Source organism: Artemia sp. Qi Xiang Cuo, chromosome 3 (assembly GCF_049724085.1).
Source record: "Artemia sp. Qi Xiang Cuo chromosome 3, ASM4972408v1, whole genome shotgun sequence".
In the NCBI taxonomy this organism is placed as follows: Eukaryota; Metazoa; Arthropoda; class Branchiopoda; order Anostraca; family Artemiidae; genus Artemia; species Artemia sp. Qi Xiang Cuo.
In genome coordinates, this window is record NC_142796.1 from 55,211,359 (window position 1) to 55,233,852 (window position 22,494).

Consider the following 22,494-nt stretch of genomic DNA (forward strand, 5'->3'; position numbering starts at 1 on the left):
AATTTATTATAAAGATGTCTTGAGAAAGTTAAAAACTCCTCTAATAAAAGTAAATGAAGATCGTAGATATTGCAGGAGTGTATCTCATACTATTGCAGGGGTGCCAATGAGGGGGGGGGGGGGGGGAAGGGCAGTTGCCCACTTAGATTTCGAAAATACCTTTTTCCTAATTTTTATTGAAAAAAATTCTCCTTTCTCTAGACTTTGGAAAATACATTTTTTTTGCATCTTCTTAAAAAAGAAAGAAAATCCCTGCCTCCCCCCCTAGATTTTCATGTATTGGTGCCCCTGCGCCACATCAGATATAATTTTAGTGGCAAATAGGACCTGAAGTCGCTACTTGTAGTTTCTCACTATGTAGAGAGCCAAAATACATTTAGTGAATCTTAGGGCGATATAGTACCTATTGACTTACCTATTGACTTACCTATTGACTTACCCAGTTAGTTTCCAATCTATCAGTGTTTCACCTTAGCACGATTTAAATAGGAGTAGAGGAGACAACAAATAAAGTAAATTGGAAGTAGAAATACTTTCAAAAATAAGTAGAAAATGGGAAGCTAGATAAAAATTACACCGTAAAAAAAGAAAAGATTAGAGTAGTCTCATGCTACTCCTTCCAAAGTTTCATCCTTGGTTGACAAACTTGTAAATGGCGGGATTCTTCAAATTCGTCCCTAGTCATGGATTTCTAGCACTGACGACATAAAGAAACGGATACATGGAGCGAAACGGGGGACCGAAACGAATCTATATACTAAAGAGGAATAAACCGAAACGAATCTATATACTAAAGAGGAATACACACCATCCACAAAACACTATTCCTTTAATAATAATTTAAAATGAATACTAACCACCGCCCTAGAGAGTTCAAAAAAACACGATAGCTTTCTTTATAGTGTCGCGTTTCTTAGTCGCAGGTTTATCTGAATACTAAACCCGTACCATTTTTCCACTCCAGACCTAAAACTCAATTCCTCCTAGAATTATTTAAACTAAATAGTTACCCCCGCCCTAGAAAGTTCAGAAAAACACAATAGCCTTATTTATAGTGAAGCGTTTTTTTCCACACCAGCCACAAAACTCAATTCCTCCTAGAATTATTTAAACTAAATAGTTACCCCCACCCTAGAAAGTTCGGAAAAACACGATAGCCTCATTTATAGTGAAGCGTTTCTTAGTCGTATGTTTACCCGAATATTTAACAAGTACCATTTTTTTCAGAACAGCCATAAAACTCAATTTCTCCTAGAATTATTTAAACTAAATAGTTACCCCCGCCCTAGAAAGTTCGGAAAAACACGATAGCCTTATTTATAGTGAAGCGTTTCTTACTCGTATGTTTACCCGAATATTTAACAAGTACCATTTTTCCACACCAGCCACAAAACTCGATTCCTCCTAGAATTATTTAAACTAAATAGTTACCCCCAACCTAGAAAGTTCAGAAAAACACAATAGCCTTATTTATAGTGAAGCGTTTCTTAGTCGTATGTTTACCCGAATATTTAACAAGTACCATTTTTCCACACCAGCCAGTAAACTCAATTCCTCCTAGAATTATTTAAAAAAAGTACTTACCCCCGCCGCTGACAGAAAGTTCGGAAAGACAAAATGTTCTCACTTATAGTCATATATTTACCCGAATAACACATACCATTTTTCCGTAGAACCCATAAAAATCAATTCTTCCTAGAATTGTTTAAACTAAATAGTAACCTCCGCCCTAGAAAGTTCGGAAAAACACGATAGTCTTATTTATAGTGAAGCGTTTCTTAGTCGTATGTTTACCCGAATATTTAACAAGTACCATTTTTCCATACCATCTATAAAACTCAATTCCTCCTAGAATTATTTAAACTAAATAGTTACCCCCGCCCTAGAAAGTTCGGAAAAACCCGATAGCCTTATTTATAGTGAAGCGTTTCTTAGTCGTATGTTTACCCGAATATTTAACAAGTACCATTTTTCCATACTATCCATAAAACTCACTTCCTCCTAGAATTATTTAAACTAAATAGTTACCCCCATCCTAGAAAGTTCGAAAAACCCAATAGCCTCATTTATAGTGAAGCGTTTCTTAGTCGTATGTTTACCCGAATATTTAACAAGTACCATTTTTCTATACCATCCATAAAACTCAATTCGTCCTAAAATTATTTAAACTAAATAGTTACCCCCGCCCTAGAAAGTTCAGAAAAACACAATAGCCTTATTTATAGTGAAGCGTTTCTTAGTCGTAGAATATTTAACAAGTACCATTTTTCCATACCATCCATAAAACTCAATTCCTCCTAGAATCATTTAAACTAAATACTTACCCCCGCCCTAGAAAGTTCGGAAAAACACGATAGCCTTATTTATAGTGAAGCGTTTCTTATCCGTATGTCTACCCGAATATTTAACAAGTACCATTTTTCCATACCATCCATAAAACTCAATTCCTCCTAGAATTATTTAAACTAAATAGTTACCCCCGCCCTAGAAAGTTCGGTCTTATAAACTAATGTAGTCACCTCATTTTTGCCTTTTTAAGCCCCCCACCAACAAAAATTTCCCTCGCACGTGCCTGGTGATGTCAAACTTACACTCCAATGCACAAATCTATTACCCCTTTTTTGCAAATGTCAATCAAAAGAATTCTGATTGTAGCATCCAATGTTTTTTAAATAACTAAGCCCCCATCTTAAAATATTCTAGCGATATCCATTCGTGTATGTAGGGGAGGCTACCTCCAGTCCATTCTTGGTACGCAAAACCTCGGGATTTTCACGATCCGTCTTATAAACTAATGTAGTTCACCCCATTTTTGCCTTTTTAAGCCCCCCACCAACAAAAATTTCCCTCGCACGTGCCTGGTGATGTCAAACCTACACTCCAATTCACAAATCTATTACCCCTTTTTTGCCAATGTCAATAGAAGAATTCTGATTGTAGCATCCAATTTTTTTAAATAACCAAGCCCCCGTCTTAAAATATTCTAGCGATATCCAGTCGTGTATGTAGTGGAGGCTACCTCCAGTCCCTTCTTGGTACGCAAAACCTCGGGATTTTCACGATTCGTCTTATAAACTAATGTATTTCACCTCATTTTTGCCTTTTTAAGCCCCCCACCAAAAAAAACTTCCCTAGCACGTGCCTGGTGATGTCAAACCTACACTTCAATTCACAAATCTATTACCCCTTTTTTGCAAATGCCAATAAAAGAATTCTAATTGCATCATCCAATTTTTTTAAATAACAAAGCTTCTGACGAGAATTACACAAATCCTTGTCATAATCATCAACCTTTTGTTTTCATAACTCAGATAAGACACGTTTAAACTCTGACTTCAAAAGGGACTCTCTGTAATTATAAACACATGTGGTTTTTAGAGTGGAAAAAAGATTTTTTTGATAATTGGGAAAAAGGGACATTTTTTTAACGAAGTAACTAAAAGTAAGGAATTATGGTCATAACAAAGCAATGGAAAAGGGGGTTTTTGTTTTACATAATAGAAAAAAGCGTGCTTTGCCTTTTCTATCGAGTATACGCATCATATTTTAGGGTTTTGTATTGTTGGAGGGGAGGGGGGCTAAGTCCCCCTGAAATTTGAATTTACTGGTAAAATGTAAGCGATTCTCTGATTGGCCCCCTAAAAAACAGATGTTGGCTCAAAAACCAGTCTGGTTGAAGAAACTTGGAGTTGAAACAAACTTGTGTGGGAAATCCCCGTTTTAGCCCAGAAACCTGTCTGGTTGACCCAGAAACCTGTCTGATTGGCCTAGAGAGCTGTCTGGTAGGTTTTGTATAACTCCATGTGCAATTGAATACAATAGCAATAATCAGTCTGGTACGGATGTTGACTCAAAAAACACTGGTTGAGTTACATAATTTCATGCATGCTCCCAAAACATGTTTGACTACTTTATATCATACCAGTTTTTTAAGAATGTGCACGTGAACTCATGACGTACATTCATTGTGCAATTGACAACAAAAACAGAAAAAAACCTGTATGACCACATTGTGTAATTATGACCATACCCTCAAAACACGTTTGAATACATTATAAACTGCCAAATAACCAGTCTGGTAATCTGCCTTGGAAAGCTGCCAATCCTATACCTGCAAGCAAATTCCATATATACTTACTACTAGTATCAAGGTTGCCACCGGTGACACTTTAGTGTCATTTTTGACACTTTTTTTTTAAATGGCACTTATCGGTTTAAATGACATTATTAAATGAAACCTGACACTATTAGGACACTTTTTTGCAAAAGTGGAACTTTTTTGGCTAAGTAGCACTATTTTACAAAAAAAGAATTTTTTCAGATAAAAACCGGAAGGAAAACTGTCAATGTAGATATGCATCGATATCCCTTTTCTGTCATTTAAGATTCTTATCTTAACTCCGCGCGTGGCACTTATTGGATGCAAGAATCTTTTTGTGCGGTGAAAAACGTAAACGTGTTTGTCTCTATCTGTGTGTGATAAATTTTTATATTCTTATCACTTATAAGCAAAGATAATCCAGTGATCTTCGGTACGAAATACTTGGCAATAAAGAAGACAGAGACAGACATTTAACTTAAATGTGGTGGAGAAGCCTTCAATTGTTTTCAGTTGTTTAGTTCAACTTTTTTGTGTTGTTGCAATAATTTGTAGGCTCATAGACGATAAGTCAAGCGGTTAGCAATTCTTGAATTCAAATTTTATGTTTTATTAGTTGAGGGTTGACTACAATTCAAAGAAGAAAAGAGCAAGAAAAGCTAAGAGTGTATGTTTGCGCCACTATGTTAATAGCTTTTACTATGTTAACCAGTCACTTGGCCAGTGAGTGCTTAAGTTTCCGCGTCTTTTCATCGATTTCCGTGACTGGAGCTCTTGAAGCCAAAGTGACTGAAAATCTTGCTGGTTACATCACACAACGACTCAGCAACGCAAAAACATCCAATAAGCTCGCTGGTGTCCCACAAAAATATCTAGTGACCTCTTCAGTGACTGGGCCAGTGACGCAATATGACCAGTGACTGGGCCGGTGATGCGCTCTAACATTTCCGTTCATATTTTTCATATTTTTTCTTTGAACTCTTGGCAATGGACAAATGAATATTCATACATAACCATCATACTAAAAGCAAAATTGATACCAAAACCTCCATTATCTTACATCCTATGCAATCATTAGCAAAATCACAATCTAATTTCACTTTTTTTCTTACTTAAATTTATGTTACATCATTACATACATTGAATTTGGACACACTTCCTCATTTTAGTTATTTCATTCCTACTAATTTTTGATTGTAAATGTGCTTTCACGCTGATGCTCTTAATGCTCGTGTTTTATTATAAAGGTGCTTTCATATTGATACTTAAAATGCTAGTTGACTGTTCCTACGCCCTAGTCGCTGGAGACATCTTAAAAATTTTTTTTACTGGGAGTGGCGAGAGTTCTCGTGAAACTTATTCTATTCAGGTTATGATAAACAGATTAGATGATATAGCTGTCTTATTGTTTTTCCACTAGTTTTTGCCAAATAAATTATTTGAAAAACTTACGGCCTGAACCACTATTAGTTGTGTTTATCATAGGGTCATCAATAGCTACGATCTATGTTCGTGGCATTCTCTTCAACATTTTCGGAGAAAAGAGATGTTTCAAGCACCTGAATGCACTGTAATAATCCAGATAGTCCATTTTACGGAAAAACTGGATGAAAAACTCTCAATGTAGACGAGTATTGCTGTCCTTTTTTTTCTGTTTTCTCAAAAGAAAAAAAAACTGAAGGTTTTTCCTCTTTTCTTTTTCTGTTCCTTTTTCACGCTATGGTCAAAGACTGCTCAGAAAAAAAGAGAAGAAAGTACTCTGTGGGACGAGTTCCCATTTTATACAGTAAGCACCATTTGCGTTTTAGCGGATTTTTAGGAGGAGGGCTGGAAAGTTGACAAGAGTGGAAGTGCTGCGCAAAGCCGGTAATCAGCACCGACTGAGTAAAATAAAAAAAAAAAAATTATAGTTGATAGATGGCATTAGATCCGATATTTCATGTTGGAGAATTTAAAGATGTGAGAAACCACGCGGGGGTGATCCCAAGTGGATTGGGCAATATTTTCAATTTGAAGAGCTTTTTGATATGAGCGCGAGCGACGCGAAGCGTCGCGAGCGTCAAATTTTTGTAAAAATGACACTTTTCATACAAAATTGACACTATTTTGCTACCCAAAGTCGCACCAAAAAAACCGGCTGAATGGCAACCCTGGGCAGTATCTCGTCTCAAATGCCAGTAGCCTCACAATTATCAAGAATGTTGCTGTTCTGTTTCTTTTGTTCAGGTTTTACTTCTTTACTAAAATAAAATAAATATTTCACGAAAAGTTTGTACGAACGACATCATTTCTTTTCCTTATTGGAAAACAGCTGATGTCGGATCACGGTATACTTAAAAACGTAATATCGTTGGAACCTGGAAACATTAAAAGAAAAAATGGTTCTAATCACGGCACGAATGAGACTGCGGGACTCTTATGTTAAAACAAATGTCGAGGTTCCCTCAGATAAAATGTATTTGATCGAATTATAAAAGTAAGCATGCAAGGGACCTCAAGCTTTTTTCTCATAGAACATATTGAACTGTAGATTCAGACTCCTTATCCTTAATCACGAGTCTCACTTAAGAAGCGAATAGGCCCTGAGACCACACTGGCTATACTGGACGAACGAAAAAATGAAGAAAGAAAAGAGAAAAAACAAAAAACAAAAAGATAGGTCCAAACTAGGGAAATGCTCAGCCTGTGAATATATGAAAAATAATGTAGAGATTTCAGCAAAAGAAGGTCTTCTTTTGAATGCTTCAAAAGAAGAATATATAATCTAGAAGTAGCCTTAACAGAAGTGAAAAAATAACTCAAAATCATCTTCGTGTTTTTATTATGTTAAGGCTACTCTCAGATTATGTTTTCTCTTTTATAGCAGGTATATCTATATTTTGTTTTAGTATTGAATATGGCTTAGCCGAAGTCTTTTCGGATACACATGATTTGTTTTTCTTTATTCAGTGGCTGAAAATTATTTCGTGTGGTTTTCATTTTAAAAGATAATTTCTTAAACCACATTGGCCTGACATAACATAGAAAAAGAAAAAAGAGCAAAAATGAGGTTTTTAAAGGCCACATGAAAATACTGAAAAAACACAACAAAGCGAATATTTCGAGAGGACAAACGTTTCTCTTCTTCAGCGCGAAACGAAATAATGTATCCAAGGAAAGTGCCGAAGAAAGTTTGTTCAACACGCTTCTTGGATTTAGAGCTCAACCACCTTAGAGATATTATATTTGGGAATGGGTTTCCAATTAGATTAATAAATTCTATAATTGTAAAATACATTGAAAAATTAACAGATAATTCCACAGAAAGCAAAAATGAAAGGTAAAATTCAGTTTACCTTGGCGTCCCATACGTTAAAGGGATTCAAAAGAACATTTAAAAAAATCTCAGGAATAATATCATTTGCGCTTACTATAGACCCAGAAAAACCACCATGTCCCAAATTTATCAAGGTAAAGACCCTATCCCGATAAGTGAAAACTCCGGTGTCTACAGCATTCCTTGTTCGTGTGGTCTTTGGTATATCGGAAGAACTGATCAGCGACTAACGGATACATTAACTCAGCACTCCAGTTCCATTAATAATGCACTTAAAAAACGAAAAAAAACAGAAAATTTTGACTCTGCCCTTGCATAGCCAATTTTCGAAAATCTAGACCGTATCGTTCTGCTTAATCAAGCAAGCCTAATTTCGCAGGACAAAGGTAAAGTCGAGCAATACAGGGAAGCTGCTGAAATTTATAAATACCGTCTTTTAGGTGTAGATTTAAACAGAGATTCCGGTGATTTAAGAATAAACGAGTCATATTTCGGTTTTCTCAAAAGAGAAGCCAATACTTTAGTAATCCCTGAAATAAACCTTGAACCACTTTCCCAGTCATATAATCAAACACATGAACAACCCCTTAGGTCTCAAAGGGTGTCTGCAAGAAATGCAACAATTAAAATCCGAAATCAGGTGACATAGTTCTCCAACTTATTTAATTGCTTTTCGTTTTGTGTTTGAGTGAATGAATTGTTTTTCCTTTCTTTTTATTCTCAGTTGTTCGCTAGTATCCGTCGATGGCAGTTCATAATTTTTTTGATTTTGTGCAAATCGCGGATATTGGCGAATAACTCGTTCTATGGTTGTTGGATATTTGGTTTTAATTCTTATAATATTTTGGCTTCTAGTGAATTTAATTCATCTTTTATTTTTTTGGTTTTTTCTTTGGTATTTTGGTTCTTTTCACATTGACTTTCCGCGTTTGTTTTTTGTTGTTTTTTTTCTTCGGCACTTTCCTTGGATACATTATTTCGTTTCGTGCTGAAGAAGAAAGGCGTTTGTCCTCTCGAAATATTTCGCTTTGTTGTTTTTTTCAGTATTTTCATTTGGCCTTAAAAAAACCCATTTTTGCTCGTTTTTCTTTCTTTATGGTTTTCTTTTTGTTTTCTTCATTTCTTTTCCTCTTCGTTTTTTTTGTAGTTAAACAAAAAGTCTAAATTGATGCCAATTGTTTATTGGATTTTAATTTCTTGGCCTTCAATATTCATGGTTGTAGGAAAAAGAATCATGTAAACAAATAACAAGACGCAGAACTTGAGGGGACGTGGACAGGACAAATATCCCGCCTCTCCAAAAAGAGATTAGTTTTAAACCTCCCTTTGTGGAATTATATGCCAATAAAAAGAGTGAAAAGTTCAATTCCGCATGATTGCCTCCCATTGGTGAGATTTTAAGAAATTAAAAAGATCTAATCTTTGAACTGAAATTCATCTTATTTGACCTCGGTTTTAGTGTCTTAATTTGGTCTTAATTTGATGGAAAGTTCTATATTTCTTTTCTTTCAGCTATTGTTATTTTAACTTACTTTTCTTACTCACTTAGCTTACTTTCCGATCTTTTATTTGTCTATGATCTTGTAATCTTAATCAAAGAGACTTAGGATAAAGGCCTCTTTCTTTTTGTTCTGTTTACGCGTCTGTTCCAAGATAGGAGATTGTCTTGTAGATTCTCTTTGAATTGAACTTTGATTTTGTCTTATCTTGGTTTCAATGTCGATCTCAGTTTGACGGACTATTCTGATTCTCTTCTTGTAGATACGATGTGTATAGTATTTTTCTCAGTTGGATCCAAAGCTAAACAGCATGGCTATAGATTAATACTTGTCTCAAATCGTGATGAGTTTTATTCAAGAAAAACTGCAATCTCTTCATGGAATGAAATACACAAGCAAGAGATTACAGGTCGATGTCTTCAAATGATATCTGGAACAGATGAACAAGAAGGCAAAGAAGGGGGAACATGGTTAGGCATGACCAAACAAGGCAGGATAGGAATACTGTTGAACGTATTTCAAGGGAATAAAAAATTACAGGTACTGCCCTTTTTATTAATATATTGCGATTGATATTTTAAATAATTAATAATAATATTAAATATTTCATTTTAATGTCAAAAGTCTGAAGTCAAAACGATCCGTCCTTTGTCTTTTGCCACTTGGGAAGTACATGCAAGCTATTGAAATTAAAAAAAAAATACACACCATATTTGATTAAAACCATCCCTATTCGAGTCTAGCAAATAGCTGATTAAAATGTGCACTAAACCTATCCAAACACTCAGAACCTGGAAATTTACCCCATTTATTTGTTTATTCAAAATCAGTATATCAAACTTCCGCCAGAAATTCCCAACTAAAATCTTACATGGGCTGAAAAATACTCTATTTTATTTGTTTATGGAAACAATTAAAAAAAACAACAAAGAATTGACATCTATTTTTAAAATCCGTATAATTAATGCAAATTCGTGCACATCTAAATAGTTGTGAATAAAAAGCTGAGTGTGTGGTATTTGAATGTATATTACTTTCAAGGAACGGGAAATTAATTACTTCGAAATCATCCGTTTTATTATATATTTTAAAAACTAATTTATTTTTATCTGAAATACTAATATTTAACTCTAAAAATTGGTCATTCCCATTGGCCTTTCCAGTGACTAGGTTCCAAAACTAACTCCGGTGGGTAAATACATATACTATCTTTATATGTGACCAATTATTGTATATGTATATATTTATTCTATTTCTCGAAAGCGGCTCCATATTTTTTTCGGAAAAATTGGTATAATGGGATTTTTTCGCATAAAAAAACCCATCTAGATAGGTTAGAAGTCTGAGAAAAATCGTTAAGACCCTTAATTTTGGTTTTTGAAAATGACGTCATGTACTATGTTAGCACATCGTATAAGTACGAGTATTTCTTATGACATCATGTATGGCATCATATAAGTATTTTCTTAAATGATGTCATACATAGCATTAATAAGATTGTTGAGTTTCTAACGCAACATTTATTTATATAACATAATGTCTCTTTGAAGGCCCAAAAAACGAAAATTTGCAGTTGCAGTTACTATAAATGATGATTCTTTGGAACAACACCTGAACTATCAAACGTGGTAAGATGTGAAATTCGACAACCTGGACCATCAATTGCGATAACACCCATACGGACAGCTAAAGCAAAGCCCATTGCTAAATTGTCTGAAGTAATCAAAATTTGAAAACGTATCAAAAATGAAAATTGAAAACAAATGCACGTCGGTTAGAAGACACGCGAAAACGACAATTAGAGCGTGTCAAAAATGAAAATGAAGAGGCAAGACACACACGGTTAGAAGGCATACGACACCGAACAAGGGAGGGAGTCAAAAATGAAAATGAAGAGCAGTGAGTCCTCAACCTGGTCAATGAGAGTCAAAACGTTTCAAAACGGAAAATGATAGCGATAATAATTGTGCTTGGGATCCGTATAAGGATCAGGTCATCAATACCTAACATAATGTTGTTAAAAAAACAAAGGTTTGGTAAAACGTCTTACTCGATCAGACGAGATAAACCAGTGTGTAACGAAGCAAATAATTTGATCATGATAGTGATGATGTTTCAGTTTTCGATTTTGACATACATAAGGTCATCAATACCTACCATACCTATGAAAATCAAAAATATGGACTGGATAAGTCGTTAGAAGAAAAAGAAGTTTTTGTCTCATCACCTAAACAATTAAAAGAAATAAATATTCGGCGATATGTCTTTCATAATGACAAAAGACAAGCCAAGGCAAAAGAAGAAGTTTTTTCCCACGACCTGAACAATTAAAAGAGACAAAGGTGGTCGTCAATGCCTTCCATACCTTGTAAAATCTGTCGTCCTCGGTTGGGCTGGGAGGGCTTAAAGAGGGAGACTTTGAATAGATTGGGATGGAGGGTGAGCGTGCGTAACTGTTAGGCGGCTTGGTGCTTCCGTGAGTTAGTACTATATATATATATCAAATATAAAGGGTTTTTTACTATCGTGACAGCTATTAAATGTCCTTTTTCCTTTGCAAGGCCAAGTAATTTTATGAGATGCATGCTTCAGATGTTAATTCATTTCTGATTCATTTCGACGAAAATAACAGAACAAGGTAATTTCTAAACTATAATCTTCAGATCTATAGTTCATATCAATATGTATTTGCACAATCTTTTATCCTTAACTGTATGACCTGGAGGATTATGTTAGCACATCGTATAAGTATTTCTGATGACATCATGTATGGCATCATGTAAGTATTTTCTTAAATGATGTCATACATAGCATTAATAAGATTGTTGAGTTTCCAACGCAACAGTTATTTATATAATATAATGTCTGTTGGAAGGCCCAAAAAATGAAAATTTGCAGTTCCAGTTACTATAAATGATGATTCTTTGGAACAACACCTGAACTATCAAACGTGGTAAGATGTGAAATTCGACAACCTGGACCATCAATTGCGATAACACCAATGGGCAGCTAAAGCAAAGACTTGCTAAATTGTCTGAAGCAATCAAAATCCAAAAACGTGTCAAAAATGAAAATTGAAAACAAAGACACAGGCGGTTAGAAGATATGCGAAAACGACAATTATAGTGTATTAAAAATGAAAATGAAGAGCCAAGACACACACAGTTAGAAGTCATACGACACCGAACAAGGGAGGGAGTCAAAAATGAAAATGAAGAGCAGTGAGTCCTCAACCTGGACATTGAGAAATAAATCGTGTCAAGATTTAAAGTGATATCAAGGATGACCGAATTGGATAGTTGTGTATGGATAAGGTCACCAGTACCTGCTGTACCTTTGTTAAAAAAAACGAAGGTTTGACGAAGTTTGTTGAATAATGACAAAACATAAGCCGGTGTATAGGAAACAAATTGATAATGATAGCGATGATGATTGGGTTTTGGATTTTGACATGGATAAGGTCGTCAATACCTATCATGCCTTTGAAAATCAAAAATATCGACTGGATAAATCGTTGGAAGAAAAAGAAGTTTTTGTCCCATCACCTAAACAATTAAAAGAAACAAATATTCGGCGATATGTCTTTCATAATGACAAAAGACAAGCCAAGGCAAAAGAAGAAGTTTTTGTGCCACCACCTGAACAATTAAAAGAAACAAAGTTGATCGTCAATCCCTTCCATACCTTGTAAAATCTGTCGTCCTCGGTTGGGCTGGGAGGGCTTAAGAGGGAGTCTTGGGGTGTATGTGCGGGGCCACCACTTTTAAAGGCAAAAATGGCGCAAAAAAGATTGCTATGCCACTTACTCGAAGGGGAGAACCCCTTGTCGGCCCAAATGTTAGTGAGATTCCCGCTCTTACCCCAACGGTTCTGCAAATATCGGGTTTGGTACTACTCTATTTACAGTATACTCTTTCCCAGGGTATGATAACGCGATCGAGTGGTCAAATGGCCACTTTATAAAGCCAAATGTACCCGCCTTGGGTTACGGCTAGAAAATTTCTACTCTCTCCTTGAAGGTAACAACCCTCCCTGTCAATATAATAATGACGGTACCCTGTAGCTCTATTCCTACCCTGCCTGGGTTACGGAAAATAGTACACAGTTTGTAGAAAATACCTTACTTGTATTCTTCCAAAAGGGTCACAAATACCACAAATATATATATATCCTCGACTGGGGTCAGAACGCAGACTAAAACATAATAATAATTTATACAGCACTGTTTGTATGGGTGGACCGTAACTTGGCCCAGCCAATCACCTACCTCCTCATTCAAACCCAATTTTACCTCTTAGGTTTATCTTTCAATGACTCTCAAAACCAGGAAGTAAAAATAAACTTGCTTCACAGCTTACCTATTGCAAAAACACTATCGCTTAGTAACGGGAATTTAACCTGTCTTTTGAAATTATACTATAAGCAAATGTAATTAAAGAAACGAAAATAGGTCATTTATCTGAAAGGAAAAGAAGCAGGGGTGGAACCCTAACACCTCCCCCCGCGAGATAAATGACCGCCCATGCGCTACCGTGGTCCACCCTTACAAACATAAACAATCAACTTCAACTTTACAAAATCAATTTGCCTTCTCTCTTCCACCGCTTGGCTCTGGAATCTGGATCGGTTGTCCTCGACACGTCCCTACTGTAGGACCACTATGGTCTAAATTGTAAAGAATCTGCACTAGATTTTGCAAGTTGAAATTTTCAAGATTCATAGGTAATGAATGTGCGCTGCACAATTCAAAACAACAAATTTTCTCACTTCCACGAATGTACATTGGAGAGGAGCAGAGAATCAGTTTTTGGCACCTGTGATGATGCCAGCCATCATGAAAAATTGGCTGCACTAGCCTCTTGATTTCCATCTGTGGAAACAACCCCACATCTCAATCAAAAAGTAATTTGCCCATTGGCATAATTTCAAATAATCTAAGGCCGAAAATACACAGGCCTGTGAAAAAGATAAGGGTACTGGAAATGAAGAAAAATTTTTTGTGAACCATGATTTTTCTTTTTTTTGGGTTCCTTACCCTGGGATATTTTACTTCAGAATAAATTTTGATGCTAATTGAAGATGAAACTTAGATACATCTCCCGCTGATTACAATTTGCCGGAATTAATTGTCGCTTCCCATGAAGAATAGCAACAATGATTAGGGTTACTAGACAAAAGTTTGGGTGAAGTATGAAGTGACAGAGATAGTATCCCCCAAGGACTCCAGATCAGAAAGGCAAAATCTCGGTAAAGGGATCACAACCTGTCCACCAGTTGTGCATTGAGGAAAAGGGCTATCTTTCGCGAGTTCCCGCAGGGGATCTTCCCCAAGGGATTCCTTCCCCTCATAAAGGAACAAACCCTCTTTTGAATTGATCAAACCGATATCAGATTCCTTTCCAAATTTTTTCAATCTGACTCGACATTCCATATCTCCCAAATTTCCTCCAACCCATTGTATGTCCTCCATCTCTCTTTTGTAACCCTCTTGTTTTATTCTCCTGGGTCTTTGACCTCTTTTCCCCCTGAGTATTAATGTATTCAAGGCCAAGCCCATCTAACAGTTTTTTTATTTTTCGCCACTGCAGGCTGAATCTCCCAATTTTGTCTCTTCTTTGCATTCCTCTTTTCGTCTGTACTTTCCTCCTTTCTGTCACTCAGGCAAAATAATAAATCATAGTTAAATGTGATTTGGACTCCAGTGTCCACTATCTTTGACTGTATTACTTCATTGTAGCTCCGTTTAATATCTCTTTTCTCTCTTTTAGTCGTCTTTATTTTTACCGCAGAAACAAATAGTTCGTTATCAAATGGGAACTGAATTCCGACATTTGGTTTTTCATATTGTACTAAAATTTCTCGATTTTTACGCGGAAAAGCGCGTACAATAAATTTCGTCTCCTTATTCTATGGTACAATCAGCGTTTCATTTTGGCCTGTACTTGTTATCGTCTCATATTCATTAAAAGTGTTCTCAAGTTTTCTATTTTCTGCAAAGATATCTCCATAAGTCTCCTCCTAGTAAAACATCCACTGCTAGCATAGGTACTAACCCTACTTTTATCGTTTTTCTCTGGACCGTACCGTCGTTCCTTGCAAGTTATATTATTACCCAAGCAGACGGGCATTGGTGCTTATATCCATAATAAAAAAATGTTGTAATATTATTTTTATGGTCTATTTCCGTCTTTTTAATTAGGTCCATCCGCACAAAAGTTTGCTCACTCCCTGAGTCAATTACCATTTCGGCCAATTTTCCGTTTAATTTTCCTTCTATTTTATGTGATTTCAAAAACTCGTCAATATTTCCTTGATTATGTGCTATAGCCCAATTCGATCTTTTGTAGGTTACTTTCTTTTCTTTATTTTGTCAATTTTTAGAAAAAGGCTCCGAGAAATCAATTTTTGCCAGATTATCATCATTTTGACTATCAAGCATTTCGTTTTTCCGAAAGAACGGCACAGCCTTCCAATTTGTTTTATGGGCCGGTCAACCTCCCCCCGTAGTCAACGAAGTAGCATGTTTTCCCGTAAAAGTATTTAATGTCTGGTAGTTTTCTTTTTCTCGCGATTGATTCTTAGACACATTATTATGGCTATCTGACAGCCTAAAAGTAACTTGTGATAAAACGTCACTTTGCGAATTTCCCCAATGAGTTTTGATTAGTCTATCAATTGTTTTTGCATCATCCTGGTAATTAATTTTAATCGGCCTCCTTCCGGGCCTGCCTTTCTGCCTCTGTCTCTCTTTTATCTTTCTCTCTTTGTTTCCTATCTTCCTCCTCTTTTTGCTCTCCGGCTTTTCTTTCGGCCTCTTCCTTTCGTTCTCTATCTACCCTCTATTTCTCTCTTTCTTGTCTATCTTTCTCTCTTTCTCGTCTATCTTTTTCAATTTCGTCCATACGGGCCTGATGAAGTATTTCATTGGCTTGCCTATCTTTTTCAATTTGATCTATTCTTTCTTGTCTATCTTTATCTCTTTGTTTCCTATCTTCCTCCTCTTTTTGCTCTCTGGCTTTTCTTTCAGCCTCTATGCGTTCTTGTCTTTCCTCCTCTATTTTCTCTTCTACTATTTTATGTAAAATAGAGGTATATACTTTTTGTGGTCTAGAATTTTTCTTAATTAATAGAAGAACCCAACCAATAATTTCCATCTGAACTTTGTCAACCCTTTTATTTAACTCTTCGTAGGGTTGAAAATTTTCTCTAAGTGCTGTTTTGTACATTCGAATATACAACAGTGCTAAGTTGTATATTCGCTTCCTTTCGTTTTCCTTAACAATTTCTTCATATATTTCTAAGCTCTTTTTATCAGCCTCCGGAAGTATTTTGAAAGCATTATCTTCTGCCTTGCTAGTTCCGTTGAATTCTGCTACTCTTAACCAAAGCTCCGTATTGCTATGATTAATGTCTTTAGACAAGATTCTTTTTAGAAACTCTTGGTTTCTAAAAATTTAAGAACGATTATTTAATCTATAACTAACCTTTTTAAGGTTAGCTGGTCTCCATACATCCGGAAGCCAGTAATTTTTAGGTTGATCTCTCTCAAAAGCCTCCAACTGGGCATTTTCTTCTCCACTTCTACGTTTCGTTTTTTCCACGACTCTTTATTTATAGGCTACTCTAGCACTTTCCTTCTCTTTTCCATTATTTCCAATTTCATTTTTCTCCGCCTGTATTTTCCCCTCATAATCTTGGTGTTCTCTCTTAAAGGCCTCAATATTAGTCTGTCTTTCTATTTCCCTACTTTTTCTATGGGCTTTACTCGCACTTTTAATCTCATCTCTGTCCGACATAATTCCAAAATTCCGTTAACTTCAAATTACCTCTTCAGTCTAAATGAAAATTCTTTTATCCATTCAACTTCCGGTTCTCTCGCGGAAAATTGTTTTAACACGCAGCGATTTTAGCCTTATATTTTTTAATACTAATTAGTTGCGTGATATATTGATTCGTGAATTTTCCAATTATGATCTCACAAGGCATAGCCCATAACAGATCTTCATAATTGTATTAATTGATTCCGTATTTCTTTCTTTTCTCTTTATATGTAACCACAATAGGTTACTTGTGTAGGCTAAATTACTTGTCTCTTCGAAACCTTAGAAGTCTTTTATTATCAACTCTTTTAAAAATTCCTGTTCTTGCTGCCACCACTTCTTGAGGTATGTGTGTGGGGTCACCACTTTTAAAGGCAAAAATGGCGCAAAAAAGGTTGCTATGTCACTTACTCGAAGGGGAGAATCCCTTGTCAGCCCAAATGTTATTGAGATTCCCGCTCTTACCCCAACGGTTCTGCAAATATTGGGTTTGGTACTACCCTATTTACAGTATACCCTGTCCCAGGGTATGATAACGTGATCGAGTGGTCAAATTGCCACTTTCTAAAGCCAGATGTACCCGCCTTGGGTTACGGCTAGAAAATCTCTACTCTCTCCTTGGAGGTAGCAAACCTTCCTGTCAATATAATAATGACGGTACCTTGTAGCTATATTCCTACTCTGTCTGTGTTACGGAAACTAGTACAGAGTGTGTACAAAATACCTTGCTTGTATTCTTCCTAAACGGCCACAAATACCGCAAATATATATATATTTATATATATCCCCGACTGGGGTCAGAACGCAGACTAAAACATAATAATAATTTGTACAGCACTGTTTGTATGGGTGGACCGTCACTTGGCCCAGCCAATCAGCTACCTCCTCATTCAAACCAAATTTTACCTCTTAGGTTCATCTTTCGATGACTCTCAAAACCAGGAAGTAAAAATAACCTTGCTTCACAGCTTACCTACTGCAAAAACACTATCGGTTAGTAACAGGAATTCAACCTGTCTTTTGAAATTATACTATAAGCAAATGTAATTAAAGAAACGAAAATAGGTCATTTATCTGAAAGGAAAAGAAACAGGAGTGGAACCCCAACAGGGAGGCTTTGAATAGATTGGGATGGAGGGTGAGCGTGCGTAACTGTTAGGCGGCTTGGTGCTTCGGTGAGTTAGTAGTATATATATATATATATATATCAAATATAAAGGGTTTTTTACTATCGTGACAGCTATTAGATGTCCTTTTTCCTTTGCAAGGCCAAGTAATTTTATGAGATGCATGCTTCAGATGTTAATTCATTTCTTTGAATAATTCGATTAGTACCCCATTGCCCATTCTTGCGCATAGGGGAGGATTCATAACATACATTTTGCCCCCTCCCCCAAATTTTCCCGAAATGACGCCACTGTTGCACGTCAGTTGCCAATAAGTGTTCATTTTGAAAGATTGCAAGATGAGTGGCGATTAATCCAATTGACAGATGACCCCAAAGATCTACACCATCAGTGAGTTGAATGTTATTAGACCCGTCTCCTTATATGTGGCAAGGATCGGTGCTATCCCGATTTGACGTGCATCTCTTACGGGCTGATTTCATCATTTTACATGGTAATGCAAACGTAAGCCGCAGTTTCTCCGAATAAAAAAATTCACTTACCCTTTTACATTTGGATTTGATGATGGAGCGAATTCTCAATGTCAGACTGTTTTTCAAGGATTTCCTGAAGCCATGCCGTGGGAAATTTCTGTTATATCCCTTCTCTTCTGAAATTATTTGCATATGCAAGATCTACCCTGTTTGTTTGTGAAAAATGCCTTGGAAACTTAGCTGCCAGCAAAGCTAAAGAGACGACAGAAGAAGAGAGAGCAGCGAGAGGAAGTCGAGCGTCTTGCATTGACAGGCTGCCTTGAAAAGGAGACAAGAAATGTTGTGGATAGAAAGAAAGAACAACTCTACACAGAAACGGTTTCAGACAATCTTTTGAAAGAAGTAACCAAAAGACGTGATTAAAGACTGAGGTGAAAGGATTAGTTGCAAAATCTCTGTTAGATGATAAAAGTAGGTATGAGTATCAAAGTCTGAGATGCTCTAAAAGTTTGTCGTGAAAAGGGAAATAGACTTGGAAGCAGACTTTCAGAAGGTTGAATCGACTATTACAAAGAGAAAGCAGGAGTTTATCTCGAATTTGTTGAAAAAGTTGCTGAAAAAAAGTTACAAAAGTCCCGAAAATCTTGATTTTCAGGTCGTTTTGTTTGTACGCCCGTGCGCTTCGAAATTCAAATTGTTTTCAGTAAAGTTCAAATGACATTACTGTTTAAAGGGTATTTGGAAGCGGTATTCCTGCTCATATTTTGGTAATTTTAGATCGTCTCAGGTTTGACTTGATTATTCATTTTAGTTTGTCGCCTTTTAGGTTTCATTCACTCATCTTTAACAATATCTATTGCTTTTAAGTTTGACTTAAATATTTGTTGTAATTGCTGTTCATTTCAAGTTTTGTTTTTTCATTCATAGTAATTTCTTTCCGTCCTGAATTTCACTACTGTATGACTTTATTTCTGCTCCTTTTAGAATTTAGTGTTACTCTTTGGTTTTTGTAGAAAAATTTAATGTTTGGAAAAGTTTTTGAAAATTAATTTTAGAAAACGTCGAGAAACAAAAGAATGTGTGATCTTAATGGAAACCATTAATCAAATCGTATCTATGCCCCAGATCCATCCCCCTCTTGTGTATAGTGTGGTATGTGTTCGTTTCAAGCTTTAACATCCCTTTTTCACTGTCATGGGAAAAAAATATTTTAAGTCAAGTCATGTGTGAATTCGCCTCTTTCATATGAGCAATTCAAGTACTGAAGAGTCAATAAAGAAAATGTTCTGTCTTTTTTCTATTTTTTAATTTTATGATTTTCCCTGTTTTTTTTTACCGGTTATTGTCTGATAGGTTTCTAATGGTCTGTTATGGCCTCATAGATACATATCTGTTTTTTTTTACCGGCTGTTTTCTGGTGATTTTCTAATGGTCCGTTGTGGCCAGTAGAAGGGCCTTATTGACTCCGACGCGACACCCCTGCTGCCACCTATAACTTTTTTGCACCCCAAATATGGGCATAGAGTCCCTAGGGAGAACACGTGGTTAATGGGGTCAATGACCTCTTTCTCCATGGTCTCTTTCTCCAGGTGTGTTTTTGGCACGCTCTCAGTGAATGTTATGATCCAGAAATAGTATTTGTTGTTGTTTCCGAGGCAAAATGTCAAGGTCAATGTTGTTGTTGTTGTTGTAAGTGCACGCTCTCAGCGAATGTTATGATCCAGAAATAGTATTTGTTGTTGTTTCAGAGGCAAAATGTCAAGGTCAATGTTGTTGTTGTTGTTGTAAGTGCACGCTCTCAGCGAATGTTATGATCCAGAAATAGTATTTGTTGTTGTTGCTTGAGCCAAATGCTATGAGTTTCCCGGAAACAGTTAGATCACGTGTTTCCTTCTCAGCCAATCAGCGAGTCGGTTACATTCTCCTTCTCAGCCAATCAGAGACCTGCTTACATATGATTTTCCCCGTTACATAACAATTCGCCCTTGAGATTTCGTATATAACGGACATGCAATGTGATTCAATTATCAGAAACTATTGTGACACAGTGCAAACAACTAGAATGGATAAATTTAACTCTTTAGAAGCATTGACAGCCGCAATTAGCAATGTAAGTGAATTTTTATTTTCAAACGAATTTTTCTTGGACATCCTCCAGTATATTCAGCTAAAACGTACATATATTCCTTTAGCCTCAAACCCCACCCCCCCCCCAAACCATTGTTTTACAATCAAATTCTCGCAAAAAGAAATACCATTTCGATAAATTCCTTCCCTCTATATTTCCAGCTAAATCCCCCCCCACCATTGTTTTACAATCAAATTCTCGCAAAAAGAAATACCATTTCGTTAAATTCCTTCCTTCTATATTTCCAGCTAAAGCGATCACTGACTTCTGTCAATTTTTAATGAAAATGCCGCTCTGTTTTGACACAAGACTCCAATGTGAGGCCTATAATTAGCTGTCACCCTTTTCCGCTGTGTTCACGCTATCGGTCTAGTCAAAGGGTTTTGTTTTGGCTGTCAAATTAAAACAGTTTTAAGCAAAAAGAGATTGCTGTATATTAAGCTTGTAGTTTCGTAACCTTGTATTTGTCAGAGAGCTTTTGAAATAGATTATTTTCAAATTAATAATAAAATTCTATTTATACCATGCTGAGAACAGGTGGCGTCTGAAAGAACTTGCTTCTAACAGCTTCGATTTTAGTAAAGTATGTACAGGGGAAGGAAAGTGCCTTCAATTCTACAGCCATCAGTGTAAAATGAAAACACACTATTTCTTCGCATTAAACGTAAGGGCCTTGTATTTGTCGGAGAAGCGGTGAAAGAGATTATTTTTAAATTAATTTTAACAATATATTTAGAACATTCTGTGAGAGGGAGGAGGGGGCAATACATTGCTTCTAACAGCTTCGTTGTAAGTAAATTATGTAACGGGGGAGGGCACTGCCTTCAATTCTACCGCAATCAGTGTAAAATGAAAACAAACAGTGCAGGGCTAGAAAAGTCTTTTTGAGTTGCATGAAGCTAATATTATGTATAAATTGAATAGCATTTTAACCTATGTTTGCAAAATATAGGCTTACAGGTCGATGGGTTAACGATCTAATTTAAAGCCTATAGACCGGAAAATTTGGGCCACCGGCGCCCCCAAAGGCCCACCCCGACCCCCAAAGGCCATCCCCGGGCCCCCCAAAGGCCCATCGAGCTCCCAAAGGACCAACGGGGTCCCAAAGGCCCTCCACCGGTCCCCAAATGTCCCCCAGGCCCCCAACTGGCCCCCCGGACCGCCAAAGGCCCTCCCTGTGCCCCAAAGGCCCTCCATGTGCCCCAAAGGCCCTCCCCGGCCCCCAAAGGTCCCCCGGACCAGAGAAGCGCCGCAGGGATGCGCCGTGGGCCAGGAAAGCGCCGCAGGATGTGCCGCAGGGATGCGCAGCGGGTCAGGAAATCGCCGCAGGGGATGCGCCGCAGGGAGGCACTGCAGGAAAGTGCCGCAGGATGCGCCGCATTGATGCGCCGCAAAAAAAAAAGTAAACTAAAAAGTAAAAATTTCGAAATGTTATCCCCCAAACGCCCTCCTCAGACCCCCAAAGGCCCTCCCTGGTCCTCAAAGGTTCCCCGGGCTCCCAAAGGGCCAACCGGCCCCCAAGGGTCCCCCGGGCCCACAAAGGTCCTCCCCCGGTCCCCAAAGGTCCTCCCCCGGTCCCCATACATGCACACAAAAACTTACACACACACAAAAACTTACACACACACACAAAAACTAAAACACACACACCAAAACATACACACACACACGAAAACTTACACACACACTCCAAAAATACCACACACACACACAAAAACTTACACACACACACCCACACACAAAAACTAACACAAGCACACTAACACTTACATGCAGACAAAAACTTACATGCACACAAAAACTTACACACACACACACACAAAACTTACACACACACACACGAAAACTCTCACACACACGCCAAAACTTACACACACAAAAACTTACACACACACACACACACAAACAAAAAATTACACATCAACAAAAAAAAATCTCTCACACACACACACAAAAACTGACAAACACACACACACACACAAAAAAAACACACACAAACACGAAAACTAAAAAACACACGCAAAAACAAACA

At 36.9% G+C, this 22,494-nt stretch overlaps 1 protein-coding gene across 1 annotated transcript in view; it reads left to right on the plus strand.

The window, feature by feature from the left end:
* The window catches only part of Tango2 (transport and golgi organization 2), a 72,240-nt gene that overhangs the window by 21,209 nt on the left and 28,537 nt on the right, over nucleotides 1-22,494 (plus strand). Inside the window, exon 2 of the mRNA XM_089087011.1 lies at nucleotides 9,177-9,454. Within this exon, the coding sequence (XP_088943137.1) occupies nucleotides 9,182-9,454 (273 nt within the window). The 5' untranslated portion in view covers nucleotides 9,177-9,181. The remainder of the gene's footprint in view (nucleotides 1-9,176; nucleotides 9,455-22,494) is intronic.